The sequence below is a fragment of the Saccoglossus kowalevskii genome, chromosome 19 (genome assembly GCF_978046115.1).
Source record: "Saccoglossus kowalevskii chromosome 19, keSacKowa6.1, whole genome shotgun sequence".
NCBI lineage: Eukaryota > Metazoa > Hemichordata > Enteropneusta > Harrimaniidae > Saccoglossus > Saccoglossus kowalevskii.
Window position 1 is genome coordinate 516,369 of NC_140659.1, and position 22,446 is coordinate 538,814.

At 35.7% G+C, this 22,446-nt stretch overlaps 1 protein-coding gene across 1 annotated transcript in view; it reads right to left on the bottom strand.

The window, feature by feature from the left end:
* LOC100377035 (transmembrane 9 superfamily member 3-like) overlaps positions 1–22,446 on the bottom strand; it is a 45,121-nt gene that overhangs the window by 10,704 nt on the left and 11,971 nt on the right. Inside the window, exons 3-5 of the mRNA XM_085493936.1 lie at positions 16,816–16,938; positions 6,686–6,924; positions 5,861–5,992 (exon numbers count right to left, since the gene is read on the bottom strand). Of these exons, the coding sequence (XP_085350062.1) occupies positions 5,861–5,992; positions 6,686–6,924; positions 16,816–16,938 (494 nt within the window). The remainder of the gene's footprint in view (positions 1–5,860; positions 5,993–6,685; positions 6,925–16,815; positions 16,939–22,446) is intronic.

Below are 22,446 nucleotides of genomic sequence, written 5' to 3' on the forward strand. Positions count from 1 at the left end.
ATGACATCACAATGTATGTTCACATGAGCTACATGTAATTATCATAATATATGCAGATAGTCGATTTTGCTGTTGAGTCAATGAATCAAATTACGATGTAAAAAAATCGTCAAGTTTTGACTACTTTAAAGATCATCTCTTTTCAACGATTTTGTTTTCAGTTAGAATTTTGAGATCTTAGATATCTGTCAAGTAACTGGAGTCTTTGTTTATTGCAAAGTTCTGTAATCTCGTCAACATGTCTAGCACATCGCCATGCGATGCCGTCATGTTGTGGGGGGCGATAATTTGACTGTCGTTGCAATTTATGTCATCGTTGTCTGTAGATTCATGGTTCTCTTTGTCTGCAATAAAATTCTCAACAATCTGTTGCTCCTACTCGCCGTCACACGTTGCTTCAGTCGGTATACGTTCATCAAAGTGGAGGTATACATCAACGCTACACTGAGTCTGCAACTTGCTAAATGAGGTTTCTGATTTCTTTATTGTAGTCTGCTTCTTCTTCATTATCAATTTCAATCTTAAAGCCCCCTTTACAGAAACATTCGAAGGCACAAAATTAACGATTAGAATCGTTATGAAAAGAGGTGATAATGCAGTGCGCTTCACCGCAACTGAAGGTGATGACGCTGATCATTTGTTTATATCCGGGGTCATTATACTATCTGGACATCACGCGATGCGTGGGTATGTGGTGTGAAAAACTTAACCAGTTGCCATTGTTTTACCTGGGACATTACTTGTAGTGTGAGATTTGGTATTGTTTCTGTGACGTTTGTGGTAAATTGAACACAATGCACACGTTTTAAGTCTGGCAGACTGGTTTACGAGATAGCGGATGTGGTGCAACTGGTCAATGTATTCAGTGTGAATATTGGACTTCGAACAGTTCAATGCGGTCGGTGTTCGGAGTAGACAGTGGTCAGATTTCACACGGGCACCTGTAGAGAAATTTCGGGGCTACATAAATTGGTCGATTCTGACAGTACATGTAGGTTGGTTTTGGCAGGTTTTACTGCATATGCACTCCGGGGTTACTGAAGCTGGACCCTGTACTATGCATCTCTCACATAAGCTGGCCAGCCTTGCCAGGTGAGATTCAAACTCAATCATCTCAATTAGTTAACTCAACACTGGTTTGTGTCACAAGTGACTGCCACAATGGACTAGAATGTTTTTGTTCTGAACCTCACCAAGGCATTGTGACAAGATGGCTGCATGTACAATGCTAAACAGGAATACCAGACAACCAATGATAGTATATCAAAACATTTATCAAAACAGACTTCTAATAGAATTCATTGATCAACCAAAACTTTGCAATGACTTTTGTCAATCAGAAAATCGTACAACTAATCCTGAGGAATCTGGTGGAGGCTCAATTTGATGACACCTAAGAATACTAGTTCCTGCCAAAATATAGGTGTTCCATTTCTGAATTTGTGACAAAATCAAACTATGCTAAGATTATTAATTTATACCTCACTATTTGGTGCAAGTATGACTGAACATAATAAAACTAGTGATATGCAAATCTGTCTTGTGCAGTGTTGCTGTGCGTATCAAACTGTTCCCTTAATATTATATGCTGGAAAGAAAGTACTGAGCAAAACTGTATTAACCAAGATATGGTGCAATATTACAGATGTTGCGAGTTGTAGACAGACCACAGACACTCTGCTTACCATTATAATTCTAGTACAGTGATTAATTGGTTGTAGCATAAAGTTAGTGGTAGTAATAAGATCAGGCATACAGAACCGCTGTTGTGCAGAACATAGGACAGAAAGCAAACAAATATAGTCTCAGTTCTCCACATTAGATGGCAATACTACCCCGGTAGTGAGGTTGTGTTTTCATTCAAGAACATACAGTTCACTTTGGTTTGTGTGTAATGCACATGTACTGTAATTATTCCATCAGTTTGACCACTTCCTAAACATGACTTGAGAACAAATTGGTACAGGATTAATTGGGATTTGGGGGGGGGGGGCATTTCTTCTAACAGTGAAAAGTGCCACCTTGATTTGAAGGTAAGGAAAACTAACTACATTTTTACAGCTTGAAAAGCAATAAAATTAATTCATTCTTACTTTAAACACTGTTCAGCAACAGTCATAAAACCAAACAAGCAGCCTCTCGGCTGAGATAGCTCCGCTGTTGGCAATGCACATTTAAGAAATGAATATATAACAAGTCATTGAAAATGACACAGTCTCCGTTAAGTTCTCTTTGTGCTCGTCATATTAAAGTGGAGGGGTTGTCGCGAGCATGCCCCCGAAACTTGAGTTCCAATGTGCGTATACAACAGATTGTTTATTTACATCAAAACACGCGTTTCGTGTCATAGTAATATGGCCAAAATAAAAACAGCCGTTATTCAGCCATCTTTGATCTGATTATGAAACACACTGATATGTATGATGTATGTGCCAAATACGAATGAAAATGGTACATAAATTGTGAAAATATAGTAGTAAGGCCAAAAAGTCAGATGGCTGTCAATCGGCCATCCTTGACCAGATTTTGAAACAAATTGTCATGGACATGCATCCTAACATGTATAAAGTACATGTATGTGCCAAATTTGAATGAAAACTGACAGAGCACGTCCAAGATACCGCATAAAAAAACAAGTCATGAGTGACACTGCCTTCGCTAGTTGTCATTCTAAAGTTGCATGGACATAAATTGACAAACATGATTTCTATGGCATTTTCAAGTTTATAGCACTCTCTATCCAGGTCAACATTATTCTCAGCAAGGAAACCAGATAGCACCAAACCAGTACAACAGTAAAATGACAAGGAAGTATACAAATCAGATCTGCAAATATGTAGAGTCAGTGTTGTGTCTGTTTGGATAAACCAGTTTGTGGCCCTGGATTAGTTTCAATATCTCTAATAAGGGCAAGAGTACTTCTCATACAGCAATGATACAAATAAAGTGCGAAATCCAGAAAAATATTATCATACAAAACGTGTGAAATTGAACTTTTATGTACAGAGAAACACATAGTTATGCTTTGGTTGACAGCACTTCTCAAAGTAAAAAAACAAACAAGCAGCCTGTCGGCAGAGATAGCTCCGCTATTAGCAATGCACATTTCAATTAAGGAACAGAAGATATCATTAGAAAATGAACAATATGTATAGTATCAAAGCTTGTTGCCTGACTTTCTGTTTTCAACAAGAATTCAAAAATATCACTTTTCACTAAAAATGACAAAAATAATCATCAAAATTAGATAAGATATCACCCCAAAATTAACAAATCTGAAAGAGGTCCACATGAAGTACCTATATATGTAATATAAAAGCAATCAGACTTGCGGTTTTTAACAAGAAGTTGAAATTATCACTTTCTACCAAAAATGAGAATTAAATTAATTAAAGAATTAAATTAAAGAATTAAAGATATCATCACTAAATGAACAAATTTGAGAGAGGTCCACGTGTAGTACCTATACCAAATTCTACTGTAAATTCGCCCATCCGAAAAATCGCCCTGGGCGGATTCACGGCTGGTGGGCCCTTATTTGGGGTTCAAATTTTAAAAAAATTATCATCAAATATTTTTAGGGGGGCTTATATTTTCATTGAAAAATCCACCTACGCCGATTTTTAACACCGGCAGTTGGACCACCCAAAATGAAAAAAAACTATTGCAGAAGCTAATCTAAAATTGTATACATTTTTTTCTAGCTGGATTTAAAAGTAGACCGCGCATCTTTCTCGAAAAAAAATCACATTGACGAACCTTGTGCGCCAAACACAATTATTTTGTTTCATTTTATTAGTCACGAAAGTATATTCTAAAAGAAGTTTCAAATAAAAAACGAACACAACTGCATTGCTGAGTAGCAAATGCAATCTGGTCATGCTGCGTTTTACAATTGTTGATTATTACCTAGTAATGATTATAATAACGTACAAAAAATAAATTCGTTGAATTGTTATGAAATGCAAATATATTTCATCGATTACGATCGCATTTTCAATGCTCGATTATCCGCCTTGTTTTGACCTGAAATGGTGTTCTTTGACCTGACAGGTCAAGTCGATAATAAACCAATGAAAACGATGGATTATGCCAACATGTTCAAATTACCATATCTCATTTAAATATGTTAATGTAATTGAACGCAATGCGCAAGAGATTTGTCGATTTTGTAGTACGATCTTTTGGCTTGGATTTTGATGGGAAAGCGGCATGATTTGTTTCTAAATAAACAAGCAGCCTCTCGGCTGAGATAGCTCGCTGTTAGCGATGCACATTTCAATTAAAGAACAGAAGATATCATTAGAAAATGAACAATATGCATAGTATCAATGCAATTGGACTTGCTGTTTTCAACAAGAATTCAAAAATATCATTTTTCACCATAAATGATTGTGGTTTTTAACAAGAAGGAATCATCACTTTTTACCAAAAATGATGAAAATATTCACCAAAATTAGAGAATTAAAGATATCATTACAAAATGAACAAATCTGAGAGAGGTCCACATGTAGTATCTATATACGTAATATCAAAGCAATTGGCTTTGCGGTTTTTAACAAGAAGTCAAAAATATCACTTTTACCAAAAATGACAAACATATTCACCAAAATTAGAGAATTGAAGATATCATCATGAAATGAACAAATCTGAGAGAGGTCTACCCAAGGTACATATACACCAAGTATCAAAGCATTCAGGCTTGTAGTTTTCAAGAAGAAGTCGAAAAAGTAAAACATTGACACGGACGACACCGGACAATCACTCGTATGATAAGCTCCGCTCGACAAAGTCGACAGCGGAGCTAAAAAAGTTGCAAGCAAAAATAAAGTATTTTACAATAATTAATTTATTCTGAGCATGCGCAGTCGTTCTGTCAATGTTGGCCAAGTTTCACTGATATCTGCTGCAGAATTTCTGAGAGAATGTTGGAGACGGAAAATGGACATTTTGATAAAACCTGATTCAGGCTGCGCCTGAACGTAGACTAATGATTGCGGACAAACTAATAGAGTAGTTACATACTGATAGAGTAATTACAGAAATCATTTGTTATTGTAGAATGTGTATCGAACACATTATGTTTGTCATATATAGATTAGATTTTACAGGTTTCCCTTCCCCCTCCCCTCTCAGTGTGAAAACATGTATTCTTTAGAGTGAAACATCTACACAAGACATTTGGATTTATAGTTATAAAAACACTCGCACTCATTATCTTTATCTGCAACACAGATCAAAGAAACTTTAGAAATAACTCTTGTGTGCTATGGATATTTGAAGCATAAATACTAGTAAGGTATACAGTACATGTATTTACAGTATTTACAGTATTAACATAAAAGCACATACTTAAATATTGAAATGTGTCTAATTTTGACCATAGACTCGTCTTTGTCAGTCACATGTTTCTTATAGAGCAAATACAAAATTGCAAGAAGTGATTCTGTTGGTACGCAGTGGTTTAGGTATTAAAAAAATGAGATGAATTGATATTTTTGTCATAAATTTTGTTCTACATCATTATAGTATTGAAAAAATAAAGTTACCATATTTGACATTCTCAGCTCATAAGATTATGTAAATTAAGAGGTGTTTATGGTCAAAATAGTTAATTTTTTAATAATTCACTATTAATTAAATTTATTTCAGATGTGTTTCTAATAGAGCAAATATGCTTATTAATTAGGTCACATGCCCATATATCAGTAGAAAAGCTGAAAATGAACAGATTATTAGATAATTAATATGCACAGATTTTATGTATGATATTTAATTGACATTTCAGTTGCCAAGCATGGTAAAAATACCAATTAGGAAAACAATAGTTGAAACCAACGTGATGTGGCACAGTGCTTACCATATCATCCAGTTCATCATCTTTGCTGTATCTGGCGTAGTCTTTGCGTAGTGTTCTCATTAAAATCATCGACACCAAACCAACCAGGAATATAACCATCATAAAAGAATTAAAAATTGAAAACCAATGGATCTATATGAAAGTTTTAAAATAATGAAATTGTGTGATTTTACGAGAGTAAAGCATCACTATGCTCAGCATGGAGAAACGAATCATAACCTGAAAATGTTTTGTGCATTTTTCAAGTAATATGTCAGCCATTTGACGGCAATAGATGTGTTCATAATGTATTGCGTCATATACATAGATATAATAGTAATACAAATGTATGATTTTGAATCCTATTAAGCCCGTTTTCAAAATGGTTCCACTTCCTATTTGGATTATATCTCAAGTTTACTAGACATTATTATGCAAAGCATACATGTAAATTACTTGTAAACTTGCAATTCGTGAGATACGATTAATAAATCAAGAAAAACTGGTACTGTTTTAAAAAATGATGAATCTGTTAAATGAGTGTCTCAGTGATGATGATTGATTGGTCCAGACATGTATGAGGTAAGGCTCTGTGGAAACGCATTAGTTTAAACAAGATGATTGCCAGTCACCCATTTTAGATTTGATGGCAACAAAAATGCATGTGTATTTGTCCGATTTGATGTCTGATGTTTGTGGGTAATTTGAACTTGATCGGTTCAGGAAAGTTGAATATATGGATCAGGAACAGCATTCTTTAAAACAAATTGACTGGCTATTTTGAACACAATCTGAAAAATAAAATTACGTGCATCAAGGTACCATTGTGTTCAGCACAGTACTTACCCTGTGTTGGAAAAAGTTTGGATCAAGGTATTTTTCGAAGCGAGTTTTGAATTCAATCTTTGATGGTTTCCATTGCACTTGATATGAGAAAGGTACTTTGATACCGGGTGTTAATTTGACTTTGGCTTCACTCGTCAGATTAACGTCCACTATTTGGTTATTGTTGTAACCAATCTCCAATTTCTTATGGGTCCAAAGATAATATTCATCACCGGATTCAGCAATTTCACCTACAATCCCTAAGAATAACAATTGTGCAAAATATGTGGAAACAGATCTAACAGTATGTATGGTATAGTTTTCAAGAAATGTGTGGTAGTTAATTCAGCAAAATGTCAATGTAACTGACCTAATTCTCTTGACTTTGGAAATAATTTAGTCTGTAAAAGTTTGGTAAAGTAACATAATTTCAGACAAACAATTGGCCATCTTGAAGCTCATCTCGAGAAATAATGTGCACCAGTAAGCCAATATATGTATTGTCAGACCAATCATGACTTGTCATCTTTACCAACCAATCATAAATACATAGAAATATTAGAATTGTGGCCAATTGCAGGTCTCCGTAGAAAAGCTGAAAATTAACTAATTATGCAAATTAGGTGATTAATATGCATAAATATTTACATCAAAACAATCAATCTCTGCATAGTCTTTGAGTATCTATGTACCAAGTTTCATTGAAATGTAATACTTAGTACTTAAAATATCAAAAGCTGAAAATTAATTATGCAAACAAGCCATGCATGGCACAGTCCCTGTTAGTTATCAAATTTAAGATATATAACTTTGCTTATAGTAATATAGCTGGAATATAACCATGTCTGGAATATGATTATGATTGTTTAACATTATGGCTCTAGAAGCAAATTCATTAAAACACAAGTTTGAACAAAATCCATCCATAAATGCTTGATATTTGATGATGTTTTTAGCACAAAAATCGTCAAACCAATATATCTGTCTATCTATGACATGATGTATAATGAATATTTAAAATTTGAACATAATCAGTGAAAGCAAGTCAGAATTAAGGCACGAGAACCACATTCATTAAAACAAATGGCCGCCAGTCAGCCATTTTTAATCTTATCTGAAAAACAAAATTATTTGCATCAAGGTCACATAATGTCTAATGTATATACAAAGTTTGAACCAAATCCATCTGTAAACAGCCGAGAAATGGTTGATTTTTAGGATTTTATAGCACAAAAATGGCCACCATTCGGCCATCTTGAATCAGATCGTAAAACAAAATGATGTACATCAAGGTCCTACAATGTCCAATGTATATACAAAGTTTGAACAAAATCCATTTGTAAACAGCTGAGAAATGCTTTATTTTGAGCACAAAAATGGCCACCATTCGGCCATCTTGAATCAGATTATAAAACAAAATGATGTGCATCAAGGTCCTATAATGTCTAATGTATATACCAAGTTTGAACAAAATCCATCTGTAAACAGTCGAGAAATGCTTGATTTTGATGATTTTTAGCACAAAAATGGCCGCCAGTCGGCCATCTTGAATCAGATCGTAAAACAAAATGATGTGCATCAAGGTCCTATAATGTCCAATGTACCGTACTCGACCGCGTTAGCGCCCAGGGGTCTCAACTCAGAAAATCATGATTTTTTAGGGGTGGGCGCTTACCCAAGCACCCCCCTCGAAAAAGAGTGCAAATGAAAAATTTGATTCATCAAGTGACAGATTACGTCTTTGAGGGAAATCAAATTACGAAATTAGTTGAGTTGTCATTGATTTTCACAATGAAGAAAAAGAAATGATCACAACAAATATGCACATTTTATTAAAATATTAATTACATACCACCAGAATTTACGAAATTAAAAACATTTGAGTCTGTAGGAACACAGTCAAAGTCAAAATTGTCATATCTCCACTGACGAAGGTGTTGGATCGTACGCAAACTCTCGATGAAAATCACTTTCCGCCATGATGCATTTGCAGATTTCACCTGCAGTGGCGTCCTTTGACCTAATGGGTCAAGTTGGTTATTAACCAATCACAATGCTGTGTTGTACTGACGCAATTCTTCGGAAATTCCCGAAGACTTTCCGGTAACGCAATGCGGAAGTGAATTATCGATGTCGAAGTACGATCTCTTGGAATTGATTTCAGCAAATAAACAACATAGTTTTTCCAAAAAACTAGTAACTAGCCATTTTTGAGAGGTAAACTGTATATGGCATGAAATATTTACCGCATTTTACTTGTATTAACAGGTCATTGTCGAAGCGTAGTTTACGCACGGTTACTGTGTTCTACGCATTCACAACTTGTTCACGCTGTATCATATAAAAAACGATTACCAAGATTCGTTACGCAAGACCAAGTTTTGATTTAGTTGCATTTTGAAGGAGTGGGCGCTTTGCCGAATGTGACCCCAAATATAAAAATTGTGCAAAAGTGGGGGGTACGGTATATACCAAGTTTGAACAAAATCCATCTGTAAACAATCGAGAAATGCTTGATTTTGATGATTTTTAGCACAAAAATGGCGGCCATTCAGCCATCTTGAATCAGATCAAGAAACAAATTGACGTGCATATGTATAATATCATGTATGATGTATGTGTTCAGTTTGATTGTGATTAGTCCAGGCATTTCTAAGATAAAGGTCCGGACGCACGGACACGCGCACGGACATACGCACGGACACACGAAGGTCAAAACATAAGTCCCCGTTTTCGGACTGCATTCGAACGGGGACTAATTAGGTAATTAATATATACAGATATTCTCCTAAAAACTATCAGGTCTGTGCAGTGTCCTATGACATCTATGTACCAAGTTTCATTGAAATGTGATGTTTAGTACTTGAGACATCAGTGAAAAAACGAAAAATGACTAATCATGCAAATTAGGTAATTAATATGCACAAATTTTTACCAAAAACACATCTGCGCATTGGCTCAGAGCATCTATGCACCAAGTTTCATCAAAGACCGATGTATGGTTCTTGAAATAGCAGTGGAACAGACAGACACACATACTCACACATACTGACTAACTGCAAAGACTCCAATTGTGTGCTTCGCACATGGGAGTCAAACAAAAAATTTCATCACTTATTGTATTTGAACTAAGTTTGAAAGAAATGCTTTTTAAATTTGTTAATGTGAGTGGAATGGATGGTATAAGGGGAGATGACTAGGCAATAATTTGAGTTTACACACGAATTATTATTTGACATGTCATTTGCTGAATGTTTTTGGTGAAATAAAGATAGTGTACACTCGAAAATGGACTGTCGGGAAAATGTTTAGTATCAGTACTAATTTACTAATAAATGGAATGTAGGGTAGTAAGACTGACTTCCATGATAAGAAGAACTGATGTTTAGTAACATGTAAGCAAATAACACCGAATAAACGGCAAGGTAAAGACTATGTCTAATTATAGTAAATACGTACTGCGTGCGTGACTCGAACCGGCGCTTGCGTACGGCACCAAATCGCCTAGCTTCACGCCACTACACACCTTCCCCTCGGCCACCGGGCATCCCCAAAAAAGGATGCTTAATAACCGAGCTTATTACGTACAGAGAACGTGAAACCCGTCCACGCGATACGTGCCACACAGCATGGCCAGAATGCGGCAAAGGCCTTCAGATCTGGCTGTAGTAGGATGGTGAAAGTAATGGTACAGCATTGTAACAGTGAATAAGTACTGAGAAATAATTTTAAACTCATAGTTGCTGTCGACATAGGAAGTAAAGTAAGCAAATAACACCGAATATACGGCAAGGTAAAGACTATGTTTAATTATAGTAAATACGTACTGCGTGCGTGACTCGAACCGGCGCTCGCGTACGGCACCAAATCGCCTAGCTTCACGCCACTACACGCCTTCCCCTCGGCCACCCCCAAAAAAGGATGCTTAATAACCGAGCTTATTACGTGCAGAGAACATGAAACCCGTCCACGCGATACGCGCCACACAGCATGGCCAGAATGCGGCAAAGGCCTTCAGATCTGGCTGTAGTAGGATGGTGAAAGTAATGGTACAGCATTGTAACAGTGAATAAGTACTGAGAAATAATTTTAAACTCATAGTTGCTGTCGACATAGGAAGTAAAGTAAGCAAATAACACCGAATAAACGGCAAGGTAAATACTACGTCAAATATAGTAAACACGTACTGTGTGCCTGACTCGAACGGTGCTCACGCACGGCATCAAATCGCCACTACACGTCTTCCCCTCCGCCAACTGCCACCGGGCATCCCCAAAAAAGGATGCTTAATAACCGAGCTTATTACGTGCAGAGAACATGAAACCCATCCACGCGATGCGCGCCACACAGCATGGCCAGAATGCGGCAAAGGCCTTCAGATCTGGCTGAAGTACGTATTTACTATAATTAGATATAGTCTTTACCTTGCCGTTTATTCGGTGTTATTTGCTTACTTTACTTCCTATGTCGACAGCAACTATGAGTTTAAAATTATTTCTCAGTACTTATTCACTGTTACAATGCTGTACCATTACTTTCACCATCCTACTACAGCCAGATCTGAAGGCCTTTGCCGCATTCTGGCCACGCTGTGTGGCGCGGATCGCGTGGACGGGTTTCATGTTCTCTGTACGTAATAAGCTCGGTTATTAAGCATCCTTTTTTTGGGGATGCCCGGTGGCTGAGGGGAAGACGTGTAGTGGCGTGAAGCTAGGCGATTTGGTGCCGTACGCGAGCGCCGGTTCGAGTCACGCACGCAGTACGTATTTACTATAATTAGACATAGTCTTTACCTTGCCGTTTATTCGGTGTTATTTGCTTACTTTACTTCCTATGTCGACAGCAACTATGAGTTTTTAGTAACATGTAGTTTACTTTAGTGTAGTGACAGTTATGTAACATCATGCAAGGCTTCAATTTCTACAAATATTGACTAACAGTATTGGGTTGCCGTACTAAGTTTTCATTGCTGTGTTCAGACTAGATGCATATTGTCCTAGTATTCAGTCTTCAGTCAAAATGTAATATTTAATAAAAATTGTGAATTGCGTCATTTGGGTGTTATTTAGTATGTTTGGACAGAACCACAAATCTCAACACTATAATGTTGGAGAGTTATTCTGATTGTAACCTGACCTATTTTTACGGAGGCGTGTTTTGCAATATAATTTGGGATCGAATAATCCAAGCGGAAATGACACAATATAATGTGTACATAGATGCTATTGGTGACGGTACCTGATATGTATCGTTAAAATCCTGTCACACTGAATGCTTTTCCACATTTGCGATGGCACATCAATACAAACCTCACTATTTTGTGTGTATATTTGAGTGTCTGGAAAATTGGTATGATGACACTTAAACAAGCAGCCTGTCGGCTGAGATAGCTCCGCTGTTAGCAATGCACATTTCAATTAAAGAACTGAAGATATCATTAGAAAATGAACAATATGAATAGTATCAAAGCAATCGGACTTACAGTTTTTAACAAGAAGTCGAAAATATCACTTTTTACCAAAAATTACAAAAATATTCACCAAAATAAATTAATTAGAGAATTGAAGATATCATCACAAAATGAACAAATCTGAGAGAGGTCCACATGTAGTACCTATATATGTAATATCAAAGCAATTGCACTTGCGGTTTTTAACAAGAAGTCGAAAATATCACTTTTTACCAAAAATTACAAAAATATTCACCAAAATTAGAGAATTGAAGATATCATGAAATGAACAAATCTGAGAGAGGTCTACCCAAGGTACATATACACCAAGTATCAAATCATTCAGGCTTGTAGTTTTCAAGAAGAAGTCGAAAAAGTAAAACATTGACACGGACGACAACGACGGACAATCACTCTTATGATAAGATCCGCTCGACAAAGTCGACAGCGGAGCTAAAAACAAGACATGAATGTCACGGTCCCTGTCATTTAATTATAAAATACTTGTGTTAATTTAATACATGGAACATCTGCAAACAAGTGAATTAATATGTCCTCTATGTGCGTACAACTCATCATAAAGTGATTTCCCTTTATCTAATATTGTACTGATAACTGAAAACTTCCATTGACCCGGGTCCAAAATCTCAAGAGTACACAAATGCAACCAAACGATTTGTCATACATGTATACATGCTCAAGAAACTGCATTCATAAATTTGAGTAAACCTTGATGTACGTTTAACAACTTGACTTCTTTGGTAATTCAGATCATTGTATATTACCAGGACTTGGCTTTGTTTTAGTATCTCCACCATAATCCCCATCAAAATGTAGCCCTGACACCCCTCTACAGTTTTTCATAGATTGGTAAAGGTACAACCCATCTGTCACCGAGTCAGTTCAAGGTTATGACATCACTAAAATCCTAATATTACAATCTATCGTATCGAAAATTCGCGGTCGAACTGCGGCAGGGAATAGAACGGCAAATGAAAACATGCAACGGAAATAAATGAACAATATGCAACATTAGAAGTAAAACAAAAATAATTTATTGCTTATTGCTTTATTTGTACGTTCATTGCAATCTTCGTCAAACTCAAAACCCTCAAATGTCCAAGTCACTGTAGCCGTTGAACAAAATCCCTACAACTTATTCCTGAAGTTCGTCGATATCGTCCCACACAATTTGGACTTAGCACTTTTAATCCACGGATTTCGCAGTCTGTCAGCTTGGCACTTCTAATTCACGTCTAATCAGAATAAAGAGACAAGAAAAATTGGACCGCGGCAAACGACTCGCACGATGCTTTTGTTTACAGTCTAGCAATCATCTTTGACCTTTATGCATCTGCTTTACCGATTGGCTAATAATGACATCACTACTAGTATTTCATCATGAAGGTCAAATCGTGACATTGCTTTTTTATCAGACTCAACGCTTATTAATCACGGTGAGAGTTATCATTCAGCATGTTCCGGCGGTTGGAATGTCTCACTATATGGATATCGCGGCGGACATGAAATAGGAAGTTTTTTTTTATCCAACGACAGAAGAATAGTTTTCATGACAGAAATGCAATAGCGGTGATAAAAAGATGGTAAAAAAGTTGGCAGTCTTCGGCATGACATTGCAAAATTGCTGGCCCCAGTTATGGATTCGCAAGCTGCTACAAAATATTTTATAAAGCCAAAATAACGTGATTTCAACCATTCTCCCAGGTACGGGTTGCTACAATATTGCAACATTGTTTTCATTGTCGACGACACTAAAGCCGAACGAGTGCTTAGCGGCTCTATCTCCTTATACGATTTGCTTGAATCGTTTCTAAGGAAGCACACACCAAACGGCCGGCCCTTTTTAGGGCCACGACATATTTCAAAAAGAAAACTACCGTTTCTGCTTTAATATTTATTTTTATAGACTTGCTGACTGTTATGATTCTGAAAAAAAAAATCAGCGGTGAACGCGCTGCCCTGAAAGCAGAAAGCTGTCACAGCTATTTTGCATTCACTCCTTGTTTCAAGAAAGTCAACAGTTAACGAATAGAAAATAGTTTTTTTGTTTTGTGTAGAAAAAGACCCATTTTTTTGTTTTGTGTAGAAAAAGACCCGTTTTTTTGTTTTGCGTAGAAAAAGACCCCCTGGGCGTGTGCCCGAATATGACCTCAACTTCTTTATTGTGTCAAAAGTGGGGGGTGGGCGTTTGTCCAGGCATGGGCTCTTACCCGGATAAGTACGGTAAGCTAATCATTTATTCTGAGCATGATCAGTTGTTCTCCCAGGAGTGTTGAGGGAGGTAATTTTGAATGAAAATCATGAAAAAGACCCACTTAGGATTTTCAGATCCAGAAAAAAATGATGTGCATATTCGGACTTATTCATCAAGTTTCATCGATATCTGCTGCAAAATTTCTGAATTGTTCTATCTCCCGTTTTTACCCAACAGATAAACAATTGCGATGGTGAGCCCTGGTTGGTTCTCATTAAATTCAAACTCTCAAATCATAAATTTAATATTAGGAAATCGGGATGTCATTGACTTTTAATTTAGCAACTACTACTTGTAATTATGCTACGCAAGACAAGACAAGCAGAATGGGGCAGGGGAGGGGACATAACAATTCAATCCATGGTTAACTTTCAGTAATCGTTTCAAACTCGCATCACAATAAAAAAACAACAACACACATTTAAATTTTTAATTTACCACTGACCACGCTACATACGACACATTACGCAAATTGTTCAATCTACATTCATAAACAACAATGTAAGAGCACTGAAACTATGTTTTCTGTTGTGGTGAAAAAACATCGATCGCGCAGAGTATAATAAGGTGCACCGTATCTGACTAATCGCGCCGAGCTTGAGCCTGGGCTTGCTCTTTTGCGGGCCAGCCTTTCAATAAGCTGACCACTGGCAGGCCATGGCCTCACCCCTGGCAAGAAAATTGGGACCTTGTGTGCACATTTGTACTGTACCAGTATAATTTACTTTCAATAAATACCATATTTGCTTTATTAGAAGTACCGTAAAAACTCCAAAATTTCGACCCCTCTAAGAATTCGTTCGCCTACTTATTTGGCGGGTTTCGGTATTTTATTTACCTCCAAATTTTCAACTCCATTAAAAATTGCAGACTCATTCTTATTCGAAAATTGCGACCAGTTTTGGTTTTCCCCAAAACGAAAAAAAAAAAAACGATGTGAGCGTTCAAACGGGACTTTCCCCGAAGGCTTGAATCCGGGTTTCTGATTGACTGAGAGATTTTTTTTTATTGGTAACGAAAATATATTCTAAAGAAACGGAGTTTCAAATAAAAACGAACACAAAAATCTTGGCATGCTGCGTTTCTGAATTATTGATTATTACTCAGTAGTGATTATATAATAATGTACACAAAATAAATTCGTTGAATTGTTATGAAATACAAATAAAAGTCAACTTAGTTTTGTCATAAGCGAATGATTCCGGTCTCGTTTGATGCTGTAGGATATCCGCCATGTTCTCTTAGGTCAAATAGGTCAAATCGCTAATTAACCAATCAAAAAGCTGGATGATGCCAACGTGTTCAAATTATCATAGCTTATTTAAATATGTTAATGTTATTGAACGCAATGCGGAAGAGATTGATGTTGTAGTACGATCTTTTGGCTTGGATTTTGATGCGAATTAGTTGTTTTTAAAAAATAAACTGGGCATCTGAAGAATAATTTAACATTGTTCACAGTGATAACAGCTCATTCTCGAAACGAAGCTTACCCGCTCACGCTAGTCACGATAAAAATCATACACGTGTACTCTTGAATAGACGTCAATGACTACGGTAAAACTTAACTCTATTTTAGCCGGCAGGAATGATTGAAATGTCCGAAACATGACGCCAAAATACACCTTAAAAGTCCCATTTTATTTTCTTAAATCCCATTTTATTTTTTTAATCCAAGGGCGAATTTACGGCAGAATCTGGTCCCTCAAATAAGGGACACGTGAGCTTTGATTCTAACCGGATACATTGCACTGGGTCGGGGAGATAGTTTGCTAAACTTCCATGCATCTTTTGTCCAATGGGTACCTGTACTTCGAACATTCGCAAGTATTCCTAGGTAGTGTGAGACAGCTTTGTCTTTTGATCTAATTTTGTGCTGACCTCTCCTCCGCGTCTTGATGTTTTGTTTTCCTTGTCATAATACTCACTGATTGATGACTGTTTTGATTTTGATTTGTTTAGCGTACAACTCGGCCACGACCTTTGCTTTTACCGTGAAACATGGGGAAGTTTACGTCAATTGACGGACATTGCATTTTTTAAAAAACTAACGAAGCACACTGTCTATCATCCCCATTTTTTCATTTGCTGATTTGCACCTTAATTTTGACTCTAAAAACACGTCACATTTCTAGTACAAATTATTTAAAACCGGTCGAAATTTTGGAGTTTTTACGGTACATCTCAAGTGAAATTGCATATAAACAAAAAAAAACACCTTTATTGTAGGCCAGATCATTGAAATATGTTTTGACCATTGAATCACGTGTTATTTACATTAGCATATGGCACATTAAATAAATAGATATGATAAACAAGTTTGTAGCAAGACATTCATTTATTCAGTTATTTTTTGAATACAGTACAGCACAAATCTTGTTTACCAAAATGTCCTGTATATATTAAGCCATAAGAGAGCTGACCTACCCCATATTGGCAGATCATCTATGTACATTTGATACCAATAATGGTTTTTTACTGCATATATAAAGGCTTGGTATCTTTCTTCTGTCAATTCAACCACACAATAGTCCTTCTGACTGACATCAGCTAAAAAACAACAAAAACATGTGTTATCAATAAACTATTCCTGAATAGTGGACAATTATGTGGTATTCTCTGTTCATTGAAAGATCTAATCATTTTTGACTCCCATGTGCGAAGCACAAAATGGGAGTCTTTGCAGTTAGTGTGTCTGTATGTGTGTGTGTATGTGTGTATGTGTGTATGTGTGTATGTGTGTATGTGTGTGTGTGTGTGTGTGTGTGTGTGTATGTGTGTCCGACTGTTCCACTGCTATCTCAAGAACCATACATCGGTTTTTGATGAAACTTGGTGCATAGATGCTCTGGGCCAATGCGCAGATTTGATTAGGTTTTGGTAAAAATCCATGCTCGTTAATTACCTAATTTGCATGATAATTAGCTAATTTTTAGCTGTTCTATGACTGTTCCACTGATATCTAAAGAACCACTCATTGGATTTTGATGAAACTTGGTACATAGATGCTCTGAACATATGCGCAGAGTTGATTAATTTTTGGTAAAAATCCGTGCATATTAATTACCTAATTTGCATGATAATTAGCTATTTTTTAGTGGTTCCATGACTGTTCCACTGATATCTAAACAACCACTCATTGGATTTTGATGAAACTTGGTACATAGATGCTCTGAACTAATGCTAGGTTTTGATTAGTTTTTGGTAATAATCCGTGGACACTAATTACCTAATTTGCATAATGATTAGTCAATTTTCGGTTTTTCCACTGATATCTCAAGTACTAATCATCACATTTCAATGAAACTTGGTACATAGATGTCATACGACACTGCACAGACCTGATAGTTTTTATGGTAATATCAGTACATATTAATTACCTAATTTGCATAATTAATTAATTTTCAGCATTTGATATAAGTAGTTAGCATTACATTTCAATGAAACTTGGTACTTACATACTCAAGAACTATGCAGAGATTGATTGTTTTCGATAAATATTTGTGCATATTAATCACCTAATTTGCATAATTAGTTAATTTTCAGCTTTTCCACGGGTATCTCAAGTACTAATCATCGCATTTCAATGAAACTTGGTACATAGATCCTTTAGGACTATGCAGAGACCTGATTAGTTTTAGGGTAAATAATTGTGCATATTAATTACCTAATTTGCATAATTAATTTTCAGCTTTTCTACTGATATCTAAAGTACTAATCATCACATTTCAATGAATCTAGAATTATGCAGACCCAATTAGTTTCCGGTAAATATTTGTGCATATTAATCACCTAATTTGCATAATTAACCAACTTTCACACTGATATCTCAGGTACTATACATCACATATCAATGAATGTACATGGATGCTGTAGGACAATAGACAGACCTGAATAATTGTGGGTTAAAATCTGTACATATTAATTACCTAATTTGCATAATTAACCAATTTTAAGCTTTCACACTGATATCTAAAGTACCGTAAAAACTCCAAAATTTCGACCGGTTTTAAATAATTGGTGTTAGATATGTGACGTGTTTTTAGAGTCAAAATTAAGGTGCATTTTCGGACGGTCAAATTTTTCAGAATAGAAATCAGCAAATGAAAAAATGGGGATGATAGACAGTGTGCTTCATTAGTTTTTAAAAAATGCAATGTCCGTCAATTGACGTAAACTTCCTCATGTTTCACGGTAAAAGCAAAGGTCGTGGCCGAGTTGTAACTCAAAATCTAAACAAAGTCATCAATCGGTGAGTATTATGACAAGCAAAACTAAACATCAAGACGCGGAGAAGAGGTCAGCACAAAACTAATAGGTCAAAAGACAAAGCTGTCTCGCACTACCTAGAAAAACTTGCGAATGTTCGAAGTACAGGTACCCATTGGACAAAAGATGCATGGAAGTTTAGCAAACTATCTCCCCGACCCAGTGCAATGTATCCGGTTAGAATCAAAGCTCACGTGTCCCTTATTTGAGGGACCAAATTCTGCCGTAAATTCGCCCTTGGATTAAAAAATAAAATGGGATTTAAGAAAATAAAATGGGACTTTTAAGGTGTATTTTGGCGTCATTTTTCGGACATTTCAATCAATCCTGCCGGCTAAAATAGAGTCTAAGTTTTACCGTAGTCATTGACGTTTGTCTATTCAAGAGTACACGTGTATGATTTTTATCGTGACTAGCGTGAGCGGGTAAGCTTCCTTTCGAGAATGAGCTGTTATCACTGTGAACAATGTTAAATTATTCTTCAGATGACCAGTTTATTTTTTAAAAACAACAAATTTTTTTATTTAAAAAAAATCATGCCGTTTTCGCATCAAAATCCAAGCCAAAACATCGTACTACAACACCAATCTCTTCCGCATTGCGTTCAATAACATTAACATATTTAAATAAGCTATGGTAATTTGAACACGTTGGCATCATCCAGCTTTTTGATTGGTTAATTAGCGATTTGACCTATTTGACCTAAGAGAACATGGCGGATATCCTACAGCATCAAACGTTTATACGAGACCGGAATCATTCGCTTACGATGAAACTAAGTTGACTTTTATTTGTATTTCATAACCATTCAACAAATTTATTTTGTGTACATTATTATAATCACTACTGAGTACAGTAATAATCAACAATTCAGAAACGCAGCATGCCGAGATTTTTGTGTTCGTTTTTATTTCAAACTTCGTTTATTTAGAATATATTTTCGTTACCAATAAAATAAAAATCTCTCAGTCAATCAGAAACCCGGATTCATGCCTTCGAGGAAGGTCCCGTTTGAACGCTCACATCGTTTTTTTTTCGTTTGTGGGAAAACTAAAACTGGTCGCAATTTTCGAATAAGAATGAGTCGGCAATTTTTAGTGGAATCGAAAATTTGGAGGTAAATAAAACACCGAAACCCGGCAAATAAATAGGCGATCGAATTTTTAGAGGGGTCGAAATTTTGGAGTTTTCACGGTACTAATTATTCCATTTCAATGAAACTTAGTATAAAGATGCTCTAGGACAATGTACAAACCTAATTAGTTTGGGGTAAAAATCTGTTCATATTAATTCCCTAATAAGCATAATAATTCATAATTTTTTGGTTCTAATCACATTTCAATTAAACTTGGAGACATAGATTTTCTGTTACATTGCGCAGACCTCATTAGTTTTACACTCAAATCTGGTCATATTAATTTTCTGATTTGCATAATTAGTTTTCAGCTAAGTAATTTCGAATTATATTTAATGTGTCTCCAATACTCTCAGCACATGGGAGTTCTTTCTAAGCTTTCTTTGATTTATATTGTACCTAACACCATCTGCATCACAGATAGACAACATTTAATAACTTAAAGTGCCTGTGAAATGCCTGCTATTTTCTCGCCTAAAATCATTCATTGGTACACCAATATTATTAAGTTTTATGTTTCTAAGCATAAATATTTTTTTTAAGTGAAAAAATGCGTTTTAAACTCAGTCTACAGCAACTTTATTTTGTGAATTTTAAAACGAGGCTCCTCATTAGCTTCTCAATTGAATACAGAAATTCTCCTTGTGACGTCCGAAGGAGAACTTGCTGGGCAGCTTGCATTGCAGATATGTGTAAATAAGGCAAATTTCTTGTACATTTTTCTCATCTTTGACTAAATTGCCACTTATTTAATAGACCATAATGAACACATAGTATCAAGTTTGTTGAGTTAGATGCAAAATATATCCTTTCTAGTGTAGCTGGTTACTGTAATCATCATCAGCACTTGTTTGTACACCGACCGAAAAATGTTTATGTTGAAAGACAGTCGACCGTTTCAGGATAGGAGGGCGTGGCTACACAGCACGAGAAATATCTCAAATTTACTTGGATACGAGTAATCATTTTCAGCAACAAAAAAAATCAATAACTGCACAGTGGGACACAGATCTAAAATGGGAAATGTGTGGATGGGCATTTCACAGGCACTTTAATTGCAGTGCATAATGTATGTCTTAATAAGACAGCTACTATATTTATGCACAGGGCTCTATGCAATCTGACACATAATTACAACCTTGAGAATCTAGATATTAAATACAAATCAAGAATTTACGATAGATTCAAGATAACAATGTACTTGCTGCTTGGTACGATCTTTTATTTGCAGAGTAAGTTAGAATACCAATTCTGTAATACAATATTATATCTAAACACTATTTTGTGCAAAATATGCATCTGTAAAACATGATGCATTGTCTGTGTGTTAAGTTTTAATGAGATTGGTCAATGACTCAGATACGACTTCAGACGAACTGATCCCAAATTAATACTCCTCGTTTTCTGACCGTGTTCAAACAAGAACTAAAAAAATTCAATAATCAAAGAAAGCTTAGAAAGAACTCCCGTGTACTGAGAGTATTGAAGACACATTAAAAATTAATTCAAAATTACTTGTACTTGAGATATTGATGGAATAGCTGAAAACTAATTATGTAAATCAGGTAACTGATACATGTATGAACACATTTGAGTGTAAAACTAATAAGGCCTGCGTAATGTAATACTTATGTACCAAGTTTCATTGAAATGTAATTAGAACAAAAAAACTATGAATTATTGTTAGACAATTAATATGAACAAATTTCAACCCAAAATTAATCGGGCCCGTTTATTGTCCTTAAGCATTTACTAGTATGTACCAAATTTTTTTTCAAATGTGATCAGTAATTGAGATCAGTGTTAATTAATTATTTTAGTTAGGTGATTAATAAGCATAAATATTTACCAAAAACTAATTTGATCTCTGCTTAGTCCTAGGTTCATTGAAATGTGATGATGAATACTCTTTTTAAAAGTTTCATTAAAATCCAATCAGTGGTTCTTTATATATCAGTGGAACATTCATGGGAAAAAAATAACTAATTATGCAAATTAGGTATAGGTCTGCGCAGTGTCCTATGACATCTATGTACCAAGTTTCATTAAAATGTGATGATTAGTACTTGAGATATCAGTGGATAAAACAAAAGCTGACTAATCATTATGCAATTTAGGTAATTAGTAATTACCGGTAGGTAATTCTTACCACAAACTGATCAAAACCTAGCATTAGTTTAAAGCATCTATGTACCAAGTTTCATTTATATCCAATGAGTGGTTCTTTAGATATCAGTGGAACAGTCATGGAACAGCTAAAAATCAACTAATTATCCAAATTAGGTAATTAATATGCATGGCATTTTACCAAAACCTTATCAAATCTGCGCATTGGCCCAGAGCATCTATGCACCAAGTTTCATTAAAAACTGATGTATGGTTCTTGAGATATCAGTGGAACAGACAGACACACATTTTGTGCTTCGCACATGGGAGTAAAAAATATTCACGTTTTATAACAATATTATTTACATTTCATCAGAATCTATGGTGTAAAATTATTAGGCTATGTGGGGAAACAGTAAAAGGTCTAGCGTCATCATTATCTTCGTTGAATGTTTTTAAATGTATGCAAACTCTCGAAATAAAACAAGTTCCGGCATGATGATTTCTGCACGACATGATCTACATCATTGTCATTTCACCTGACAGGT